This window comes from Mya arenaria, chromosome 6 (assembly GCF_026914265.1).
Source record: "Mya arenaria isolate MELC-2E11 chromosome 6, ASM2691426v1".
Taxonomy (NCBI): domain Eukaryota; kingdom Metazoa; phylum Mollusca; class Bivalvia; order Myida; family Myidae; genus Mya; species Mya arenaria.
The window spans coordinates 75,094,047-75,115,503 of record NC_069127.1 but is presented as its reverse complement, the minus strand read 5'-3'; the positions used below and the strand labels follow the sequence as shown (position 1 = coordinate 75,115,503).

General features: G+C 33.9%; 1 protein-coding gene across 3 annotated transcripts in view; it reads left to right on the top strand.

Moving 5' to 3' along the window:
• LOC128236641 (uncharacterized) overlaps nucleotides 1-16,800 on the top strand; it is an 80,871-nt gene extending 64,071 nt beyond the window's left edge. Inside the window, exons 12-25 of one of the 3 annotated variants that reach the window (XM_052951637.1) lie at nucleotides 1,135-1,169; nucleotides 1,451-1,525; nucleotides 2,847-2,889; nucleotides 3,331-3,374; nucleotides 4,144-4,261; nucleotides 4,455-4,517; nucleotides 4,647-4,886; nucleotides 6,537-6,614; nucleotides 8,092-8,157; nucleotides 9,418-9,470; nucleotides 11,114-11,167; nucleotides 11,962-12,015; nucleotides 12,810-12,860; nucleotides 14,359-16,800. In XM_052951637.1, coding sequence (XP_052807597.1) covers nucleotides 1,135-1,169; nucleotides 1,451-1,525; nucleotides 2,847-2,889; nucleotides 3,331-3,374; nucleotides 4,144-4,261; nucleotides 4,455-4,517; nucleotides 4,647-4,886; nucleotides 6,537-6,614; nucleotides 8,092-8,157; nucleotides 9,418-9,470; nucleotides 11,114-11,167; nucleotides 11,962-12,015; nucleotides 12,810-12,860; nucleotides 14,359-14,403 — 1,019 coding nt within the window. In that variant the 3' untranslated portion in view covers nucleotides 14,404-16,800. Of the gene's footprint in view, nucleotides 1-1,134; nucleotides 1,170-1,450; nucleotides 1,526-2,846; nucleotides 2,890-3,330; nucleotides 3,375-4,143; nucleotides 4,262-4,454; nucleotides 4,518-4,646; nucleotides 4,887-6,536; nucleotides 6,615-8,091; nucleotides 8,158-9,417; nucleotides 9,471-10,264; nucleotides 10,709-11,113; nucleotides 11,168-11,961; nucleotides 12,016-12,809; nucleotides 12,861-14,358 lie in introns of those variants that run through there. The other 2 variants (XM_052951638.1, XM_052951640.1) reach the window with 2 other exon arrangements.
• Nucleotides 16,801-21,457: the final 4,657 nt, after the last annotated feature.

Sequence of the window (21,457 nt, the reverse complement as noted above, 5' to 3'; positions counted from 1 at the left end):
CATCCTAATGTTTCCTATAACTTAAGATGCTTTTGCTCTATAAAATTACCAACTTTTAACTTGAAAGTTGAAGGTTATTATGGCAATCAAATATCTAATACTTTTTATTACATACACGATTATAACGAACATACTTTGAATCATCTGGTGCCTTATTTCATCTAAATATTCGCGTTCGGTAAAAAAGGGCAAAAAAGGGTGCACCCGGAATTTCGAAATAAATGTAAAATGTTAAAATTGTTAAAAAATGTTTTAACAAGTATGGTTTAGGAGCCGGTTTGGTACATGCAAATATATATTTTATGTACTTCATTGTTTTAAAATCTAGTTTCATTGCTAGGAAACCTAGATTATTAGAGTAAACTATGTCTTTTTTCGTACGGTATTTTTAGATTGTATTTATCAGGATTCGTTTAAGAAATTTAAGAGAAAATTTACATGTATGTTCTGGAGCAATCCAACTTGGAATACAATGACAAAAAACACATACTTTGGGTCTTTCACCAGTTCTTGAACATTTCTATAATCTTTAATTCAACAGTATAACAATTCAATCATTTATTTTGATAGAGTTGTTGAATTTAAACATTGCATGTACAGTTAAAAATTTCATATGGATTTGATTCTATGAACCTTAAAAATACCAGGATCGGTGAATTTATTTGTGAAATATTTATTCTAGGTATCACCTTTCGCGTTTGCGCTTCGTGGTCTTAACACTTATATACTGCTTTTTCTAACGCTGCACTTGTATATAGAAAGCGAAAATAAATGTGCCAAAGCAATATAAAACGCATTCCTATGTTAAATAATAAGCCGAACCGGTTACTAACACTTAAATGCCAAAACACGTTTAAACTGTCCTTTTAAATCAATTTTAAAATCTGAAAATTGTTTAACATGTAGTATCTAAGATTATGGAAATAATGTTATTGTTTGTCTTGAGTGAATGATGCGTGATACAATTCAAAGCTACTCGTGTCTATTTCTTTTCAAATGCCCCTCGTATTATATCTTATTGAATCATATCAGAATGTATACATGTTTTCTTCTTCTTTGTCACTACAAAACTTTCAAAACTTATCAACATAATATCACTTGTAGAATTACCGTGTTTCTGTTTTTCATTTAAAGCGAATGTTGAAGAGGATAAAAACAAAATAACACAGGTAAAAATGTTTATTTTGCCGAGCGTTGTTTATTAGCTTAGTAGCCTTATATTATATATTTGCGGATGATAGTGAAATATATCCATGCTTATCATTTTCGTTTTAATCTGCATCTGAAGTGTCTGTACAACCTTATGAGTGATATATTAAGGATAAATTTTCCAAATGTGTATTGTGTTCAACAACACCCTAGATGATAAATGTATGTATAACATCCATTTGTTAAGAATTATCCAAACGCTGTGTTTTTTTCTATACTATAATTTGATATGATTTCACAGAAATACAGATCAAGATCACCACCCTTGTTACCGTTGTTACCACCTCGTAGACCAATAGCGACGACACCGGATCTGGTAATATTATACAAGGAATATATTTCATAGTTGTGCAAACTACAAAGGCTGCGTTCCAGTGTGTCTAAGATGATATTCTGTTTGTACAAACATAAATTCATTTTCCACAACTTTACACAGCTTAAACAAGATGATTTGTGGTATTCTTTCTTTAATTATGGTGCTTACAAAGGCTAGAACAAATGAGCATACATCAATCAAGTATTTATGGGAACAATGCAAATTGGAATGACCTTTCGAAAATAATAAGTGTGTTCAACCGTGTGGTGCTGTTTTATATGGAAGAGCATTACAAAATTCTGGTGTATAAAAAAGAGCTATTTAGAGTATTGCCTTGTGTCATTCCTTTGTACTCAATAATAAACGTGACGTCATTTCGTGAGAACTCATGTCTGAGCGTAATAAATAAAATCGCTATAGTGCTTAATAGCTCTGTTTTAAGGTCGTTACCATTTGAAACGCAACTATAGCACCAAAAGGTCTGTACAAATGGTAATGCCAAAAGGGTGTATATTATTGCATTAAATAAACTATCATATGGAATCGAGAAAACAAATGTACTCACAGATAGTTCTAAATGAATTAAGAATACAAAACAAAACGGACTTCGTTGATATAAAAATATTTAGGTTAGTTAGATAGATTTTTGTATTCCCCCATAAGTGAATAGATTAACATACATACAGATGAATACAAAGAATATATACACACATCGAATTATGTTTTACATCGAATTATGTTTTAAAGCTGCTCAGAAAATTATCAATTCGGAAAAGCTGTCGTGCGCTATTTGCGTTGATAAAAAAAATTACTACATGCATATCAACTCAAGTTGATATAATATTTCATCTGATAGATTAACTGATTGCTGTGTTTTTGTTGAAATTTAAACATATCGATTTTAATAATACAGCTAAAACTACAGGGGAAAGCCAATAAGAAAATATAGATATTGATTGATTGATGAGATTAATTTAGATATACAAATAAACGATGTTGTACCATATAGTGCTCTTAGTTATATGTGTATGCCTCAATAAGGAGGAATATAGTAATTGCACTATCTCTCCCTCCTTGCGTCCGTCTGTTCGATACAACCGTGTTTCAACTGTTACTTACGCAATTGTTTTCAAATCCGTGTATCGATCAGACTTCAGAGAAATGTACAGCTGCATTTGAAGGTTTTGTCATTCATATCATTCGTGCTCTCACCTCAAAGGTTATTGTCACCTTTCGAGGTCAGCTGGCTATCACTCCGACAAGGCCACACCGAGGGCATTTGACACACTCTAATCAATTCCTCTTGTTTATGTTTTGACAGGTGCCCCCTACTTTTCCAGATGACTATGGAGACATTTATGAAGGTATTTATAAATATAGGACGTATCTGCCAATAACCAATGACAGTTCACTATCAGACTCATATTGAGTTTTGTGCTATCTTAATAAGTATGTGAATAATGTTGCTTTTTAATGCATGTGTGGTCTGTCTGAGCCCTTTAGTATGTTGTGTGTTTACAGGATTTTCATTAAATGTTTTTTCATTGTACAATTAATGCAGTTTTATCCTGATTGCATTATCTTTACTGTCTGGAAAAACATTTGCCTTATGGTTGAATTGCGACTATATCAAACTGTTTAACGGTATATAAAAGATGTAAAATGGTGTGTATATTCAAATTATTTTTTTTAGTTCAATTGAGAAAATTGATCTTTACCATTAATCTTTAACGTTCATAGTTTAACAAATATTATTTATTTGATACTATATGGAATAGGTATATGCTTTATATGGTATATTCCAGGATTTGATTATGTGCAAGTTGTAAAGCAATACGATCCGAAATATGTAAGTATTAAAATGGACTCGGTTGGACTCGGTTACAGATTTTTGTTATGGCAAAGCCTTTTTCAAGCTTTGTTCAAACTGAGGTCTTTGTATTTTTGTGAATAAACACCAATAGAAACTGCCAGGTACTTACTTGTACGTACTTTTGTAAATCAGGAATGCATTCAATTTTCAATATCGTTACTAATGCTAATAAGCAAACGTTATCATTTCCTGTTACATTTTCACCAAACAGATAACAAAAGAGCTCTTGTGTGCATGTTTGACGATGAGTGATCACTGTTTGAAGGATGTTGTCAATATTTTACAAGATATTATTTGTTTCGATTTACTGCCCTATGAAATGTGAGCGAGCAATTTATTATTATAATGAGATTCATTAGAATATAAAAGCAAAAACACATATTGTGTTTTGTTGATATTAGTGTTTGCTTTTTGGCAAAGCATCGTGTTATGTCACTGCAGTGAAACTATCTGTTAGTAATGTAGTTTGGTTTACGTAGTACGTAAAAAAACAAACGCAGCGATCATTATGCCATGTTTTGAATGTCGCTTACAACGCTGTATGTGTTAAGCGGTTTTCCGATAAACAAACATCACATAAAATTTACTTTTCTTTTTTTGCTTTTAATATATTGTTGGTTTATAAAAAACAGAAACAAAGATAATGTTGGATATAATATGATCCACTCGTCGTGTAAAAATATTGCTTTCTGTAATCACCCAGCGTCTTCATTACATTGAAGTTAAAATGTCCTCAATTCCTTAGAGCGGCCAGCACTCCCTTAAAGTCGGAGATGTGTATCGCATTCAAAACCCTCTACTAGGTGGAGATGACGATGGCTTCTATCGTTCGATAGAGGGCAAATTAATTCCTCAAGACAATGGTAAGATAATACATATTATTTGACAGCAAATATGTTTCTATAATTATTTAAAAAATAACAACAATTCCTTAGTTAACATCCATTAAAATATGGGCAAACCAAACAAAAGTAGTGTAGCCGGAACAATACATAAATTCGTCTGGAAAGAAGTTTGAATTTGCACATTAATTATAAATTGAATTTGTGTTTACAGTGAAAATATTTCACAAGAAACCAATACCCACGCCGAAAAAGAGGACCTCCTTGGCTAATGAAGGTACGAGTGTTAAGGCAGTTTGATACATGAACTGTGATTGTTTCCTTTAACACTAATTCATCGTTATATAAATATGCGAGATTGATTGAGCAATTCAACCTCATACTTATCAGTTATTTTATGTTTAAGATGGCGGTTACATGCAAACTCCAAAACCCGATAAACAAGCGCCTCCTTCAGATCAATCACATCAAAACGATACTGGCAAAAAGTCCGACAGAGATCTGCTGATAGATCTATTAGAAGCAAACAAAAATATAATGGAATCCCAAAAAGATATCAAGTCGTCAATTGCAGAGCATCAGAAAATACTGAATGTAGTGTTTGAAACACCTATTTACCAAGATTATTACAATTCAAAACTGACAGGTAAGTGCTTCGTTAAACGTCTACTATTTGGATTTCATATTTCCAGAACCGAACAAAAATGGTGGTAATACCGCTATGACACATACATTCGCGACCATAAAAATATTCTTCAACATAATGGTCGATAAAATATATGTATTTTTAAACTATTTGAGTAATATTTCTTGGATGTTTCTTTCGTACACCCGTTTTTGCGACTTGGTTGTAAGTGACAAGACCCGAACCTCAACAATTGCTCTGAAAAAAAAGGTTGCATATTCAGTATTTTAAATTTTGAACATAACACCGAATATATTTTCCGTTCAATAAAACCGGTTGTAAATTCGTTTGCTAACACACATTTTTGTCTAACTCTACTTGTAACTATTTCATCCCAGATTGCCAACGATTTTCAAAATGTTTACTTGAATCTTGCCAAATATTGACAATTCGTAAAAAAATATGTCATTGCAATGAGGTGAATCTGGAGGTGTCTTAGTAAGATCTGGTGAAGATTGGATAGCCATGTCATTTTTGAACTGTTTTAAATTGTCGTGGTATGCTGCAACGATTTAATGGTGGTATTTGTATACACAACCACAACAATACTCCCGACATACACACCGAAATAGAACTCGCTATAATTCCGTCGTCGTAACCACAAGTTTGAGAAAACTTTGGTAAAATTGTTTCTACAGTTGTTCTTCGACACCTTTGCGATACGTTATACTATATCGATTTGCGTTGACAAAAGTACGAAAGTCCTTCGATACTCGATCGGTATTAGCAAAGAAATGCACGATAATGTATGACTTTTATAAGATTTGGCTATAATTTCAAAAATTAAAGGAGTGTTAACGATAAAGTGCAATGTGTTGCGACATCAGTACGGCATGTGTTCGACTCATTTCATTAATGGCGAGTTCTGCACGAGTTTATCAGATTTGTAACAAAACAAAGTTCAAATAATGCCAAACAATTTCTGAATATGGCTCACCCGATAAATTCCTCCGCCTTGTCAGATATACTTCCTCAATTCATGGCACTAACCTAATATTCTCTATGTATACTCTGTCGTGTAATCGCCATCATTCTTACAACTTATTTATTGTGGGCCATTCACTCCAGGTTCATCATTATACCTACCCCTATTATGAGTCGGTGAAAATCGGGGCTGATCGTTACAGTCAGTGTCAAGCGTATCGTACAGAATCGTTTAACAGAAACGTCATTATATTAACTTCGTCAATTCTTTTTACAAAGAGAAATTGTTATTTTACTTTACTTTTATTTCATGATTTTCGGTGGTTCATTTAAAAGTGGATTATTTCAACATAATATAACCACTTTTTGAAATATAATTACACTACTTCTGGAAATTTAGACCCATTAATTGTATGAAACAAACATAAAGGTCCTTAGTGCTCGGAATAAAATCACTGACGTCATGCCCGGTACGATTAGAATACAATTACAAATACAGTTGATTAACCATTTTAATAAATAACAAGCATGATCTAAAACTAATTGTTTGTACCATTGTGAAATTACAGCATATTACACACCATATTTTATAAGTAATTCAAAACTGTGTAAATTAATTTGTGGTTAAGTGATTTAAAATAGCCAAATTGCTTTTTCAATACAAAATACAACTCTTGTCTTTTATAGGGAAATGCCAGCGACCACCAACAGACGATAACAACGACTGCTACGAAACCGTAAATGGTTATTTGGTAGCTGGCCCAGGTCTGTGTCATTCATAAAAAGCCCATATAACAGACCATCGTTGGATATCTTTCTAATTCTTATAAAACTAATATTATAACATGGGAAAAGGCTTATGTATCGTGGTGTCGTAAGGTAACCGTACACCCCCCTCTTTTGTCCATACTCGCTCTTGGCATCAGCAGTGTTGGAAAACCTGTTTTGCAAGTACCGATGCTTGAAGTAGAAATGACCTGCAGCTTTAGGGGCGGCCTTTGGCATCAGGGAAACAATGTCTATTCCATTTATGTTGCGCATTCTAGTCGCTCGATTACATATATTGTTGAAAAAGAAACGCTAGGCATATCACGAGTTGCTTCGACATAAGTACGAAACTCCGTCGATACTTGAGGGCATTACCAAAGAAATGCAGGATGATGTATGACTTGTATACGCTATTACTGAAATTTCTAGAGTTATATGAGTGTTAACGACCAGTTTCGATATGTTGCGACATCAGTACGAAAGAGCTTACCTCAGTTCATAAATGGTGATTTCTGCACGAATTTATCCGCTTTGTAACAAAACAAGGATTAAATAATAAAAACCAATTGTTCGTCTCTCATATTAATAATTACTAAATGAATGTTTTTAAACGATGCAGCTCTTCTAAATGGTTTTGTATCGATACGACTGTAATAGAATACTCGCATATTGCCGAACAGATGTCAAATACACTCAATAATATGTGGATTTGCCATCACTCCGCACATAATGTCGAAGCAAGACGTCTGTTATCCTTCTTGTCGTTATTTGTCGTAATGACTCGTCACTGTTATTTGTCGCATGACTCGTGGCTGTTATTTGTCGCAATGACTCGTCACTGTCATTTGTCGCAATGACTCGTCGTTTTTATTTGTCGCAATGACTCGTCGATGTTATTTTTTTCGCATTGACTCATAGTTGTTATTTTTTTCGAAATGACTCGTCGTTGTTATTTTTTTCGCAATGACTCGTCGTTGTTATTTGTCCCAATGACTCGTCGCTGTTCTTTGTCGCAATGCCTCGCCGCTTTTATTTGTCGCAATGACTCGTCGTTGTTATTTGTCGCAAGGTGTTCTAGTGATCTATTGCTTGACAAAAATATGCATAATGCTTACGTCCTAACAAAAGTCACACGGTCAATAGGGCCGCCGCTCAAAAATAGCGTTCGAAAAATAAACGTACATCCCCCAAAACATCCTCCCATTATCCATACTTGTTATTTGAAAGAAAGAACATGGCGGCAATACATACTATGCTATTAAATGTGAAGACTATCCGTTTAAAATCAGTGTGATGTTACACGCTGCGGTATCAGAATGTAAGCACTAGTAGTATATACTTATAATGATGATAAATTATATTAAAACAGTAACCAAGTAGAGCTGTCACGTTGTTTACAACGACTGTTTTGTTTAAGAATCTACTCTGTCTGTTATTTGTTTAACATCTATGATGTATAATTAACATTTTGAAGGCCCAGTTGTTCCTCCCCGAGATGACAATGGAGAGGAATCTGATCATCATACCGAAGCAGACGAAGGTAAACGTTTAACAGAACATCTTAACGTAATTGAAAACTTAAGTCAGTTTCTGTAAAGGTTAAAGAAATGTTTAAGTGCATGAACAGAAAAGGACTTTGAATCACGTCAGTTTGAATATTGACCAATAAAGTACTCAAGTTAGAAAAGTATATACGCTAGGAAATCGCCTTAGTTGTTTTATAAGGCCTTTGTTGTATCACGAACCTCTTGCATTGTCACACACGAAATGAATCACGGACACCGTCGTCGTAAGTTTGAGAAAACTTTGGTAAAATTGTTTCTACAGTTGTTCTACGACACCTTTGCGATACGTTATACTATATCGATTTGCGTTGACAAAAGTACGAAAGTCCTTCGATATTCGATCGGTATTAGCAAAGAAATGCACGATAATGTATGACTTTTATAAGATTTGGCTATAATTTCAAAAATTAAAGGAGTGTTAACGATAAAGTGCAATGTGTTGCGACATCAGTACGGCATGTGTTCGACTCATTTCATTAATGGCGAGTTCTGCACGAGTTTATCAGATTTGTAACAAAACAAAGTTCAAATAATGCCAAACAATTTCTGAATATGGCTCACCCGATAAATTCCTCCGCCTTGTCAGATATACTTCCTCAATTCATGGCACTAACCTAATATTCGCTATGTATACTCTGTCGTGTAATCGCCATCATTCTTACAACTTATTTATTGTGGGCCATTCACTCCAGGTTCATCATTATCCCTACCCCTATTATGAGTCGGTGAAAATCGGGGCTGATCGTTACAGTCAGTGTCAAGCGTATCGTACAGAATCGTTTAACAGAAACGTCATTATATTAACTTCGTCAATTCTTTTTACAAAGAGAAATTGTTATTTTACTTTACTTTTATTTCATGATTTTCGGTGGTTCATTTAAAAGTGGATTATTTCAACATAATATAACCACTTTTTGAAATATAATTACACTACTTCTGGAAATTTAGACCCATTAATTGTATGAAACAAACATAAAGGTCCTTAGTGCTCGGAATAAAATCACTGACGTCATTCCCGGTACGATTAGAATACAATTACAAATACAGTTGATTAACCATTTTAATAAATAACAAGCATGATCTAAAACTAATTGTTTGTACCATTGTGAAATTACAGCATATTTCACACCATATTTTATAAGTAATTCAAAACTGTGTAAATTAATTTGTGGTTAAGTGATTTAAAATAGCCAAATTGCTTTTTCAATACAAAATACAACTCTTGTCTTTTATAGGGGAATGCCAGCGACCACCAACAGACGATAACTACTCCTGCTACGTGATGAAGGTTAATGAAATGTTTAAGTGCATGAACAGAAAAGGACTTTGAATCACGTCAGTTTGAATATTGACCAATAAAGTACTCAAGTTAGAAAAGTATATACGCTAGGAAATCGCCTTAGTTGTTTTATAAGGCCTTTGTTGTATCAAGGACCTCTTGCATTGTCACACACGAAATGAATCACGGACACCTTGTATTGACAATAAGGAATCGTTTTTCAGTCAAGATTTGTCACATATTCAAATTCAAACAATATATTACCATTAAACATTTTATAATTTTTCCTCACATTTGCGCATTTAATATTAAGCAATTTTGCAGGGTGTTTAAACTTATTTTTTGCATGAAGCGGCCATGGACGACATTGACAACAATGCTTCTGACAATGCCTCGAGTTTTTCTTTATAGATATACATATTGTACCTACTATGTTGATATTCAATTAAAAGTGGATTATTTCAACATAATATAACCACTTTTTGAAATATAATTACACTACTTCTGGAAATTTAGACCCATTAATTGTATGAAACAAACATAAAGGTCCTTAGTGCTCGGAATAAAATCACTGACGTCATTCCCGGTACGATTAGAATACAATTACAAATACAGTTGATTAACCATTTTAATAAATAACAAGCATGATCTAAAACTAATTGTTTGTACCATTGTGAAATTACAGCCTATTTCACACCATATTTTATAAGTAATTCAAAACTGTGTAAATTAATTTGTGGTTAAGTGATTTAAAATAGCCAAATTGCTTTTTCAATACAAAATACAACTCTTGTCTTTTATAGGGGGAATGCCAGCGACCACCAACAGACGATGACTACTCCTGCTACGTGATGAAGGTTAAAGAAATGTTTAAGTGCATGAACAGAAAAGGACTTTGAATCACGTCAGTTTGAATATTGACCAATAAAGTACTCAAGTTAGAAAAGTATATACGCTAGGAAATCGCCTTAGTTGTTTTATAAGGCCTTTGTTGTATCACGGACCTCTTGCATTGTCACACACGAAATGAATCACGGACACCTTGTATTGTCAATAAGGAATCGTTTTTCAGTCAAGATTTGTCACATATTCAAATTCAAACAATATATTACCATTAAACATTTTATAATTTTTCCTCACATTTGCGCATTTAATATTAAGCAATTTTGCAGGGTGTTTAAACTTATTTTTTTGCATGAAGCGGCCATGGACGACATTGACAACAATGCTTCTGACAATGCCTCGAGTTTTTCTTTATAGATATACATATTGTACCTACTATGTTGATATTCAATTAAAAATGGATTATTTCAACATAATATAACCACTTTTTGAAATATAATTACACTACTTCTGGAAATTTAGACCCATTAATTGTATGAAGCAAACATAAAGGTCCTTAGTGCTCGGAATAAAATCACTGACGTCATTCCCGGTACGATTAGAATACAATTACAAATACAGTTGATTAACCATTTTAATAAATAACAAGCATGATCTAAAACTAATTGTTTGTACCATTGTGAAATTACAGCCTATATCACACCATATTTTATAAGTAATTCAAAACTGTGTAAATTAATTTGTGGTTAAGTGATTTAAAATAGCCAAATTGCTTTTTCAATACAAAATACAACTCTTGTCTTTTATAGGGGGAATGCCAGCGACCACCAACAGACGATGACTACTCCTGCTACGTGATGAAGGTTAAAGAAATGTTTAAGTGCATGAACAGAAAAGGACTTTGAATCACGTCAGTTTGAATATTGACCAATAAAGTACTCAAGTTAGAAAAGTATATACGCTAGGAAATCGCCTTAGTTGTTTTATAAGGCCTTTGTTGTATCACGGACCTCTTGCATTGTCACACACGAAATGAATCACGGACACCTTGTATTGTCAATAAGGAATCGTTTTTCAGTCAAGATTTGTCACATATTCAAATTCAAACAATATATTACCATTAAACATTTTATAATTTTTCCTCACATTTGCGCATTTAATATTAAGCAATTTTGCAGGGTGTTTAAACTTATTTTTTGCATGAAGCGGCCATGGACGACATTGACAACAATGCTTCTGACAATGCCTCGAGTTTTTCTTTATAGATATACATATTGTACCTACTATGTTGATATTCAATTAAAAGTGGATTATTTCAACATAATATAACCACTTTTTGAAATGTAATTACACTACTTCTGGAAATTTAGACCCATTAATTGTATGAAACAAACATAAAGGTCCTTAGTGCTCGGAATAAAATCACTGACGTCATTCCCGGTACGATTAGAATACAATTACAAATACAGTTGATTAACCATTTTAATAAATAACAAGCATGATCTAAAACTAATTGTTTGTACCATTGTGAAATTACAGCATATTTCACACCATATTTTATAAGTAATTCAAAACTGTGTAAATTAATTTGTGGTTAAGTGATTTAAAATAGCCAAATTGCTTTTTCAATACAAAATACAACTCTTGTCTTTTATAGGGGGAATGCCAGCGACCACCAACAGACGATAACTACGCCTGCTACGTGATGAAGGTTAAAGAAATGTTTAAGTGCATGAACAGAAAAGGACTTTGAATCACGTCAGTTTGAATATTGACCAATAAAGTACTCAAGTTAGAAAAGTATATACGCTAGGAAATCGCCTTAGTTGTTTTATAAGGCCTTTGTTGTATCACGGACCTCTTGCATTGTCACACACGAAATGAATCACGGACACCTTGTATTGTCAATAAGGAATCGTTTTTCAGTCAAGATTTGTCACATATTCAAATTCAAACAATATATTACCATTAAACATTTTATAATTTTTCCTCACATTTGCGCATTTAATATTAAGCAATTTTGCAGGGTGTTTAAACTTATTTTTTGCATGAAGCGGCCATGGACGACATTGACAACAATGCTTCTGACAATGCCTCGAGTTTTTCTTTATAGATATACATATTGTACCTACTATGTTGATATTCAATTAAAAGTGGATTATTTCAACATAATATAACCACTTTTTGAAATATAATTACACTACTTCTGGAAATTTAGACCCATTAATTGTATGAAACAAACATAAAGGTCCTTAGTGCTCGGAATAAAATCACTGACGTCATTCCCGATACGATTAGAATACAATTACAAATACAGTTGATTAACCATTTTAATAAATAACAAGCATGATCTAAAACTAATTGTTTGTACCATTGTGAAATTACAGCATATTTCACACCATATTTTATAAGTAATTCAAAACTGTGTAAATTAATTTGTGGTTAAGTGATTTAAAATAGCCAAATTGCTTTTTCAATACAAAATACAACTCTTGTCTTTTATAGGGGGAATGCCAGCGACCACCAACAGACGATAACTACGCCTGCTACGAACAGGTTAAAGAAATGTTTAAGTGCATGAACAGAAAAGGACTTTGAATCACGTCAGTTTGAATATTGACCAATAAAGTACTCAAGTTAGAAAAGTATATACGCTAGGAAATCGCCTTAGTTGTTTTATAAGGCCTTTGTTGTATCACGGACCTCTTGCATTGTCACACACGAAATGAATCACGGACACCTTGTATTGTCAATAAGGAATCGTTTTTCAGTCAAGATTTGTCACATATTCAAATTCAAACAATATATTACCATTAAACATTTTATAATTTTTCCTCACATTTGCGCATTTAATATTAAGCAATTTTGCAGGGTGTTTAAACTTATTTTTTTGCATGAAGCGGCCATGGACGACATTGACAACAATGCTTCTGACAATGCCTCGAGTTTTTCTTTATAGATATACATATTGTACCTACTATGTTGATATTCAATTAAAAATGTTGTATTGTAGTTATTCATTTATAATTTAGTATTTAACAACATTATATTCGTAAGGCATGTTTTGGATGAATGGTATTTGAATGAACTAACTTTAAATAAGATGATAAAAAGATTCAAACACATATTTGAAGATTCAAAACCCATAACACATAACAAGTTTAGATTAAGCAGGCTTATCACTGCTTATAGCCAACGAAGCCCAAGAAATGAATTATCGATCGTGTCACCTTAATTCGATTCTGCTGTAAAAGATTCATTTTACTTTTCAATTCTGGTGACATGATTCCTATATGGAGACCGTAATGTAAAGTTAGCACACTTTATGTAAAAACGCGATCAAATTGATAATTTTCAAATGATATTTCTCCATATTGAACGCTGCTCAATACAAGTCCGTTATATCCCGTACCATGGTCCATATTGTCTGATCCGTATGGCGATGGTCCTTTCCCAATTAGTTGCTGTAGCTATGGTTTATTGTTATAAACATATAAATATATATTTCAATAAGTACTGCACTTTTACATTAGTCCGATTTTGCCACGTGAGATGTGACATTGTTTACTAATCTCCTGTAACATATCTACTTAGGTATTGAGCTTCAAAGTCCATGGTTAGCTTTCAAGATATACTCACCCTATTGAACAGAGCGACTAAGTGAAAAACGGTGTCGTTATTGCAGCATTTTGTTACAATGAAAGCAGTTTTCTTATATAATTTACTTTAAATATGAATTATATCTACCTGTATTAAAACTGAAACTATAGTTTAATATTAGTAACTGATTTGAAATGTGGGCTCTAATTACCGTCCAGTATCAAACGTCATTTGGAACACTTATTTCCAAAATGATGTGACAATATTTGCAATATATCGTTTATATAAGATATCATTTTATATGGGGTTTAAGTATACTCGCCGTTAGATATCTCACTAAAACAATCAATAATCCCATGTTTGGATGTACGTCTTATATGATTTATGTAACCTAATGAGATATATGCCTTCTCGATCATTTATTAATAGTTTTTTTCACTTTTGTTATTTGTAGATGGAACCTCGACACAGCAACACAATACACAATGTATATTTATAATGCATCAACTGTGAAGTGGACATTTGAAAGTGGTGAAATTTGATTTGTTTTATGTTTGTACATACAAGTGAAATCAATTCCTCCTTTTTCATTAATCAATGCATACGATAGAGTACTATCCAGGAAACATTATCAGTTTTACTTCACATGAGTAATTTAAACATTGTTTAATACACGAGTAAGTATGTGTGTAAACATGATAATAGGTTTTGGCTTTGTTCGATTAAATTTTTATTTTGCTAATAGAGGCTCTATCGTAAATGGTCAAAAAGGCAACATTCGGGAAAAAATCTTGCACAAATGCAAGTTTTGCAAATTGTAAGTATCATTAATACTGAATACAAAAAAACTGGTACAATACATGAAATGCCAACGTATGTTCAAACCTTGTCTATACAGTCACTGGGATTAGAGTGAAGTTGTGCACACAAACTGGTTTAAACCACCAGTAAATTTACATTTTACTGACCGTTCCAAGGCGTACCTAACAATCCTTGATAAACATACCTAGTTTTTTATATATAGTATGTATGCAATGTGCTATTTGTGGAGTTTTGTGCTGTTCTTCCATGTTTCTTGCTTGTGATGTTTTTGTGTACTATGTCTTTGGCGTTTACCCAGTGCCATTACACCGGGTTTATGTTTAAACTGTTTGCTACTGAGCTTGTTTATTCAGTTTTTCACATAAGTATTTGAATTGCGTTAGTTACAAGATTAATATAAAAATGGAAGGCCGCTTATGTACAATAATGTTACAGATAGTATCACGTGGTAATATTGCAGGTGCTTGTGCTTATGTAACCTAATTCAGTGCTGATTATGTTTGCTTAAATGTAGGTTTGTTTTGAGATAATCATAACTCGGGAACAGGACTGTTGAAAACATTGTTTTTAACAGTTATAATGTTGATTTAATTGGTATAACAATTTCGTGTAAACCTATGAAAACGTAACTTAAAATACATCGTCGCCCGTTTGTGCTATTTTACATTCGTTACAATTATTGCTGGATTTTATTGTTAATTCCTTATCCGTCCTATAACAAAACAGCTTGTATGTATCGATTAATTGAAAAAAAATGCATAAATAACGTCTATATTTGTTTGGGTATGTTGAAATGGCCAAGAAGTTAAAGATTCAAAACAATATAGAGGTATACATGCATTTCTTCAATTAATCAATAAGTACATTTTTTTGTAATATGTCAAATAAGTATTTTAAAAAGATTATATTACATAGTCAATACTATACGAACAGGCTTTAGTATAATCTCGCAGTATATGCCCCTGTAAACAAACGCATTTTTGTAATCCTACGTGTCATTTCGTCAGAGTAGTCTGTCACTTGTATATGTTTAAGGCACTGACACGTTTTGCATCAAAGGATTTTTCTAGTATTATATCTCAGCCCCGAAAGCTTTTTTGAGACTTTGTTATTGGGAAAGTAGCATATGAGTATCTCTAGCAGATAGACACGATGTTTTAACATAATTTCATTTGTTTTGGCTTAGAAATAACACCATCTTAGCTAAATCGACTTAAACATTGTCGTGTAACAAGAAATTGTCCTTCCAAGTCCTCAGTTTCTCAGTTAAAATAATACATATCTCCATCTGTACCTGTCAACTCTTCATACACGTGTTTTGAATGAATTTAAATTCAAATTTGATTCAGAAGTGCTTATACCATTTCACAGTCCAATTATTTACCAGTGTTTGTGAGGTATACTATCTCAAAATTAAATAAAACTTTAATTACGATTTTTTTATGGGTTTTGTAGATACAAACTTTAGTCGACGAATATGATAATTGGGATCTCTGACTCAGTCGGCAAAATTATTATGGAATATAATTTCTTACAGAACGATTTGAAGTACCATCGAATCTTAATGATATATTTTGTTTCTTGTGACAGAACAGAACCTTTACCAACCAAATGTATAAAACTGCTAAATACTCCTTCGAAATGTTTATTGATTGGGAAATATTTATCCAGCTCTTACAATCTACCAATCAAATTTTTTTCATGTGCAAAGCTGTAGGCAGCTATAAAATAGACTGCTTGGTCAAAGAACCCTATCGCCGAACTAGCAACAGTTATATAGTATGTGACATTTCATTTATTTCCTTTTGTATCGATACATTCCATGGTGAAGATGATTAAAAACTCTTTGATGTTGTATGTCCATTGTTATACCAATTATTTGCATAGTCGTTATTTGCATGTGTATTAAAGATATCCATATTTTGCTTACTATGTTCTATCAGTTTTGCAACTTCATTTGTTTTATAGAAATGGATTACTTCTTATAATTAAATTTTACTTTTCGTATGCATTGTGAGTACACGTTTGACAAAACTGAATTCCCAATTTCAAAATGCGGTTTTTATTTGTAATAATGTTTTCTTTTTAGTTCCCAGTTTTAGTGCAATGATGCTTTTCAATATGAAACCATATGATCACACAGTTTTAAACCTGTTATTTTCTAAAGCAGACTTGTGATGTTTATAGTTTCAAACAATAACTGCATCGTATCATTGAAAAGATTTGCATTAGGTACTCTGAATTGTATTCCTTCGTCTACAGAGTCAGGGTCCCTAATCATTGAAGTACTTGAGGTTAACCTATTAGTTTATTATAATTTGTTTTATTATTAAGTTTTCTCAATTTCATGCATATTTTGATAAGATTTACCTTTTACGTTTGTACTTTATTCCGGATTGTTGGATAAGAGTGAGGTTTGAACTGGTAAACTGGTTTGAACCTCCAGTTAAATGTTGAAACTGAAAATCATTCTAATAAATTAATTGGCCTGAGAATTTCATTTACCTTGGCAAACCTCGCACACAACCCTAACATGTCCACTAAATTGTATTTGGTTAAAGTGTAGCTTATGGACAGTGTTTGCTAGCTTTGTATCTAAAGTTTGATCTGGATAAATATTAAAATGACAACTTTTGGAACATAACCTGCAATACATGGCGTAACATATCTGACCAAGTTTAAAGAAGAATAACCGATCATATTGCCAATATTTTCTTAATTTTGACCTATTGACTTCCGTTTTGACCCACATGAACCAGTTGTATTCCAACAAACATTCTGACCCAGTTTCCTGATTACTAGGCCAAAAATGTTTCCTTTTGAGTGTTCAAAAACTTTTGTTCCGATTTGACATAGTTTATCTAACTCATATCGATTTCAAAACATACCTAGGTTTCAAAGAGACAAATATTCTGCTACATAAAATTGTTCACAAGTTGATGACAACACATGACTGACATTGACCGTTTTAAAATATTCTCCATAAGCACTTCTTGCTCGATAAGCTTAAATTATAAGTCACACTATTTTGAATTGTGCCTCTAAAATTGTATATGATGACATTATATCTGGATATATTCCGTAGGGGTTCCTTAAATGCTTCTCGTATAATCGTTGTGTCGGTTACTGCCCATTTCAGTGGAAACAAATATATCAGAAATTGTAAACCAGACCATTTACACAAATATGACGTTCTTATCTTTATAAAGTGGCCGGCTTCTTTAGACATTGCTAAAATATATTAAATATTGTAAAATGTATGTCAATTGAAATTAAATCAGTTCTGCTTCTTTAGGTTCCCAAATTGAACACTTTTGGCAGGTCTTAAGTTCATGTTAGGTATCCTTCACAATACTGAATACAATAATGATGTATTATGTACCTGTCAAAGGCAATAAACAAGTCAAATTGAAAAGTAAACAATTAGCGCCACAATGCGACTTAACCAGGTTTTCAATGATTGACAGAAGAACTTCAGCCTTTATGGTGAGATTCAGTTTCAACTGTATTTTATACTTTAAGTAACAGTAACTTTGACCTTGACTTTACCGGCCAAGTTGCCCTTAAACTTTAACCGGACACAATGTGCCTGAAAACTTTAACCTAAGCTCCTCAATCAGGGGCCATAATTTGCATTTAAGAAATAATGTTATGTAACACTATTGTAAAATGGTTGTCAATTATTGTGTTAAGTATAAAGTCAATTTATTGAAGAGTAAAGAAGCTATTAGTAAAAATCCCAACTTGATCTTAAACTTTAAACTGACAGGGCAAGTAGTATAACCTTTTTTCCAATAACCTACCTAAAAGCCAATAGTTCCCTATTACATAAGTAAGTAAGTAGATTGTTTATACAGTTATTCGGTCTTGAAATATTCTGACCTTGACCTCGCTGACCCTAAACAATACCAACATTTGAGTTCATATAAGCTTCCAGTATACTAAGCTTGATCACACTAAATCGGTGAAAACTTAAGTTATGGACCGGAAAACCTTTTTTTAGAAACAATGACAACACTGACAAATTGCCTTTGATCCATCCTTGATCTTAATCTACGTTAAATTTGGTCACAATGGGTCTATGCAAAGTCAATGTATGGACCGTAATTTGTCTTCCTTTTTTAAGTACCAGTGACCTTGACACCAGTATTTTCTGTTGCCACCGTGCTCATCATATCAAACAGTTACAATTGAGAGTGTTGTTGTGACGAAGTTAAAACTACATTTCATTCAGATTCCGTTAATCCATGGTGATATGACGTAGTTGGATACATTCAAAATTAGTACAAGACTGTTACATAATACCCCTCGTCAGTATGATAAAAGTCTATCTGTTAAATATTTATTTTACTAAAGTTCATCTAGAAAACATTTTCAGCATGAAAAGGAGTCTTAAAAAACACAATGCAAAAAAACCCAAACATTTTGGACGCTACAGGACAAGACAATGTGGCTGCTAAAACAGCCCCTTTCAGACTATGTGTGAAGGAGATATAGTAGCAAAGATTATTCAATGGTCTTTTAGACTACAATTATGTATTGTCTTCATTTTACTGTCATTAAGACGTCATGAATATTGACAGTCAGTAGGACCAGATACACAAGAGAGCCCTGGGACGATCACCTGAGTTAACATGTAGTCACTGGTGTAAAACTACAAGGTTCTTAAGGTTTGAACTATAAATGTTTCTCAAATGTGTTCATAAGAATTTTCAAACAGTTGATCAAGTGACCTACCATAAACAAACAATCTCACTTGATCAAATCAATTATTTACGTTATAGAAACAAGCATTTTGACCAAGTTCCTTGACGACGAAGCCAAAAATGTTGGCTCTAGAGCGTTTCCAAGCTTTCATTTTAAGATTTGACCCGCTGCACACCTCTTGACCCCATGTAACCCAGTTTTACAATTGACAAGACAACTAATCTGACCAAGTTTCATGAAGGTTATGCCAACACTGTGGGCTTTAGTGTTCACAAGCCATCAGAATGGTCCAGAATATATTAAATGAAATGCTCAGTTTAAAAAGAAATCGGGAGCCATGCCTCTGGACTCCCCAAGCTGGCAAGTTCACATTATTGTCGGGATGTTTCGACCAACTCTTAATGAGAACCCTGTAACAAACAGTCATAACATTGTCGTTCAAACACGTTATCACCACACATCGCGTTACTCCATCCAAATGTCTTACTTGGAACGCATCACCAAACCCCTTCGGTGTTATTACTATTAAACCAACAGTGGTCTGGAAATAAGGTGCTAGCACAACAGTTTGATGGTGTTACTGTACTAGAATCGCGGATGGATAGTGTTTCGGTGCTTACATCGCTGTTAGATTGAATAACGATACTAACACGTAAATGGACTTGTGTAACAGTGCATGCACCGAAATACCGCTTTAGTGCTTTTATCGAAATACCATACCGCTTTAGTTTTCGTCATCACACTCCTGTGCTAGCACCGTACCATCATAGAACTGCGTTGTTTGCACCAAACTACCATACTGCTAGGGTTCTAGCACCGCTAAACAATACCAATGTTGCGCTAGCACTATTTAACTATTAAAATGAGTAACGCCATCCTACTATGTCGGTCGACCAAAACGTCCTCACACTGCGTCGGAAGACCAAAAAGCCATCCCACTACGTCGAAAGCACTATAACGCCATCTTACTGAGTCGGTATCACTTATCACCATTTTACTGCGTCGGTATCTCCGTAATGCCATCTCACTACGTCAGAAGCACCATGACGCCATACCACTGCGTCGGTAGCAACATTACACCATCCCACTGTGCCGGTATCACCGTTACGCCATCCCACTACGTCGACAGCACCATAACGCCATCCCACTACGTCGGATGCACCTTATCACCATCCCACTGCGTCGTTATTACCGCAAAGCAATCTCACTGCGTCAAAAGCACCTTATTGATATCCAACTGCCCTGGCAGCTCTGTATCACCATATCATTGCGGTGCTCGTACTGGTTCGCCATCCAACTGCTTCGATAGCACCAAATCACCACCCCATCGAGTTGGTAGCACGATAGTACCATACCACTGCGGCAAAAGCAACGTATAACTAAACAACTGCATAGGTAGCACCGAAAAAAACATACCACTTCGAAGCAAGAACCGTCACAACATTCCGATGTGGTCCTAGCACCGTAACTCCACCACACTGCGGTCCCAGCATGATTATACCACCCAACCGAAGTCACAGAATTGTCATACCATCCCACTGCGGTTTATGTACTGTGTTAACATCAAACTGGTTAGCTAATTCTACTATAACACTACTACAGCGGTGCTACCAACGTAAAACCAACCAACTGCACGGTAACACCACAGCATGTAGGTGCTAGCACCGTATCAGCATGCTTCTGCGATGCAAGCATCGTATGACCGTCCCACAACTGTCCTAGCATTTTACCACCATACTAGGGATGTATTTACCCCGTATCACTATACCACTTCGCTGCTAGTACCGTTACATCATACCGCTGAGGTGCTTACATATTAGCACCATGCCAACGCCGTGCTAGCTTCATGAAATCTGAAAACACGACAATTCAAGCTCCGTTTCACCTTACTACTTTAATGCTAGCACCGTAACACCATCAAAATCATGTGCTTGCACCATTACACCATATCATTGTGTGTTAACCCTGTTGTATCATATCACTGTACATATGATTGTACCGCAACAAATCCCAATCGGAAGCTA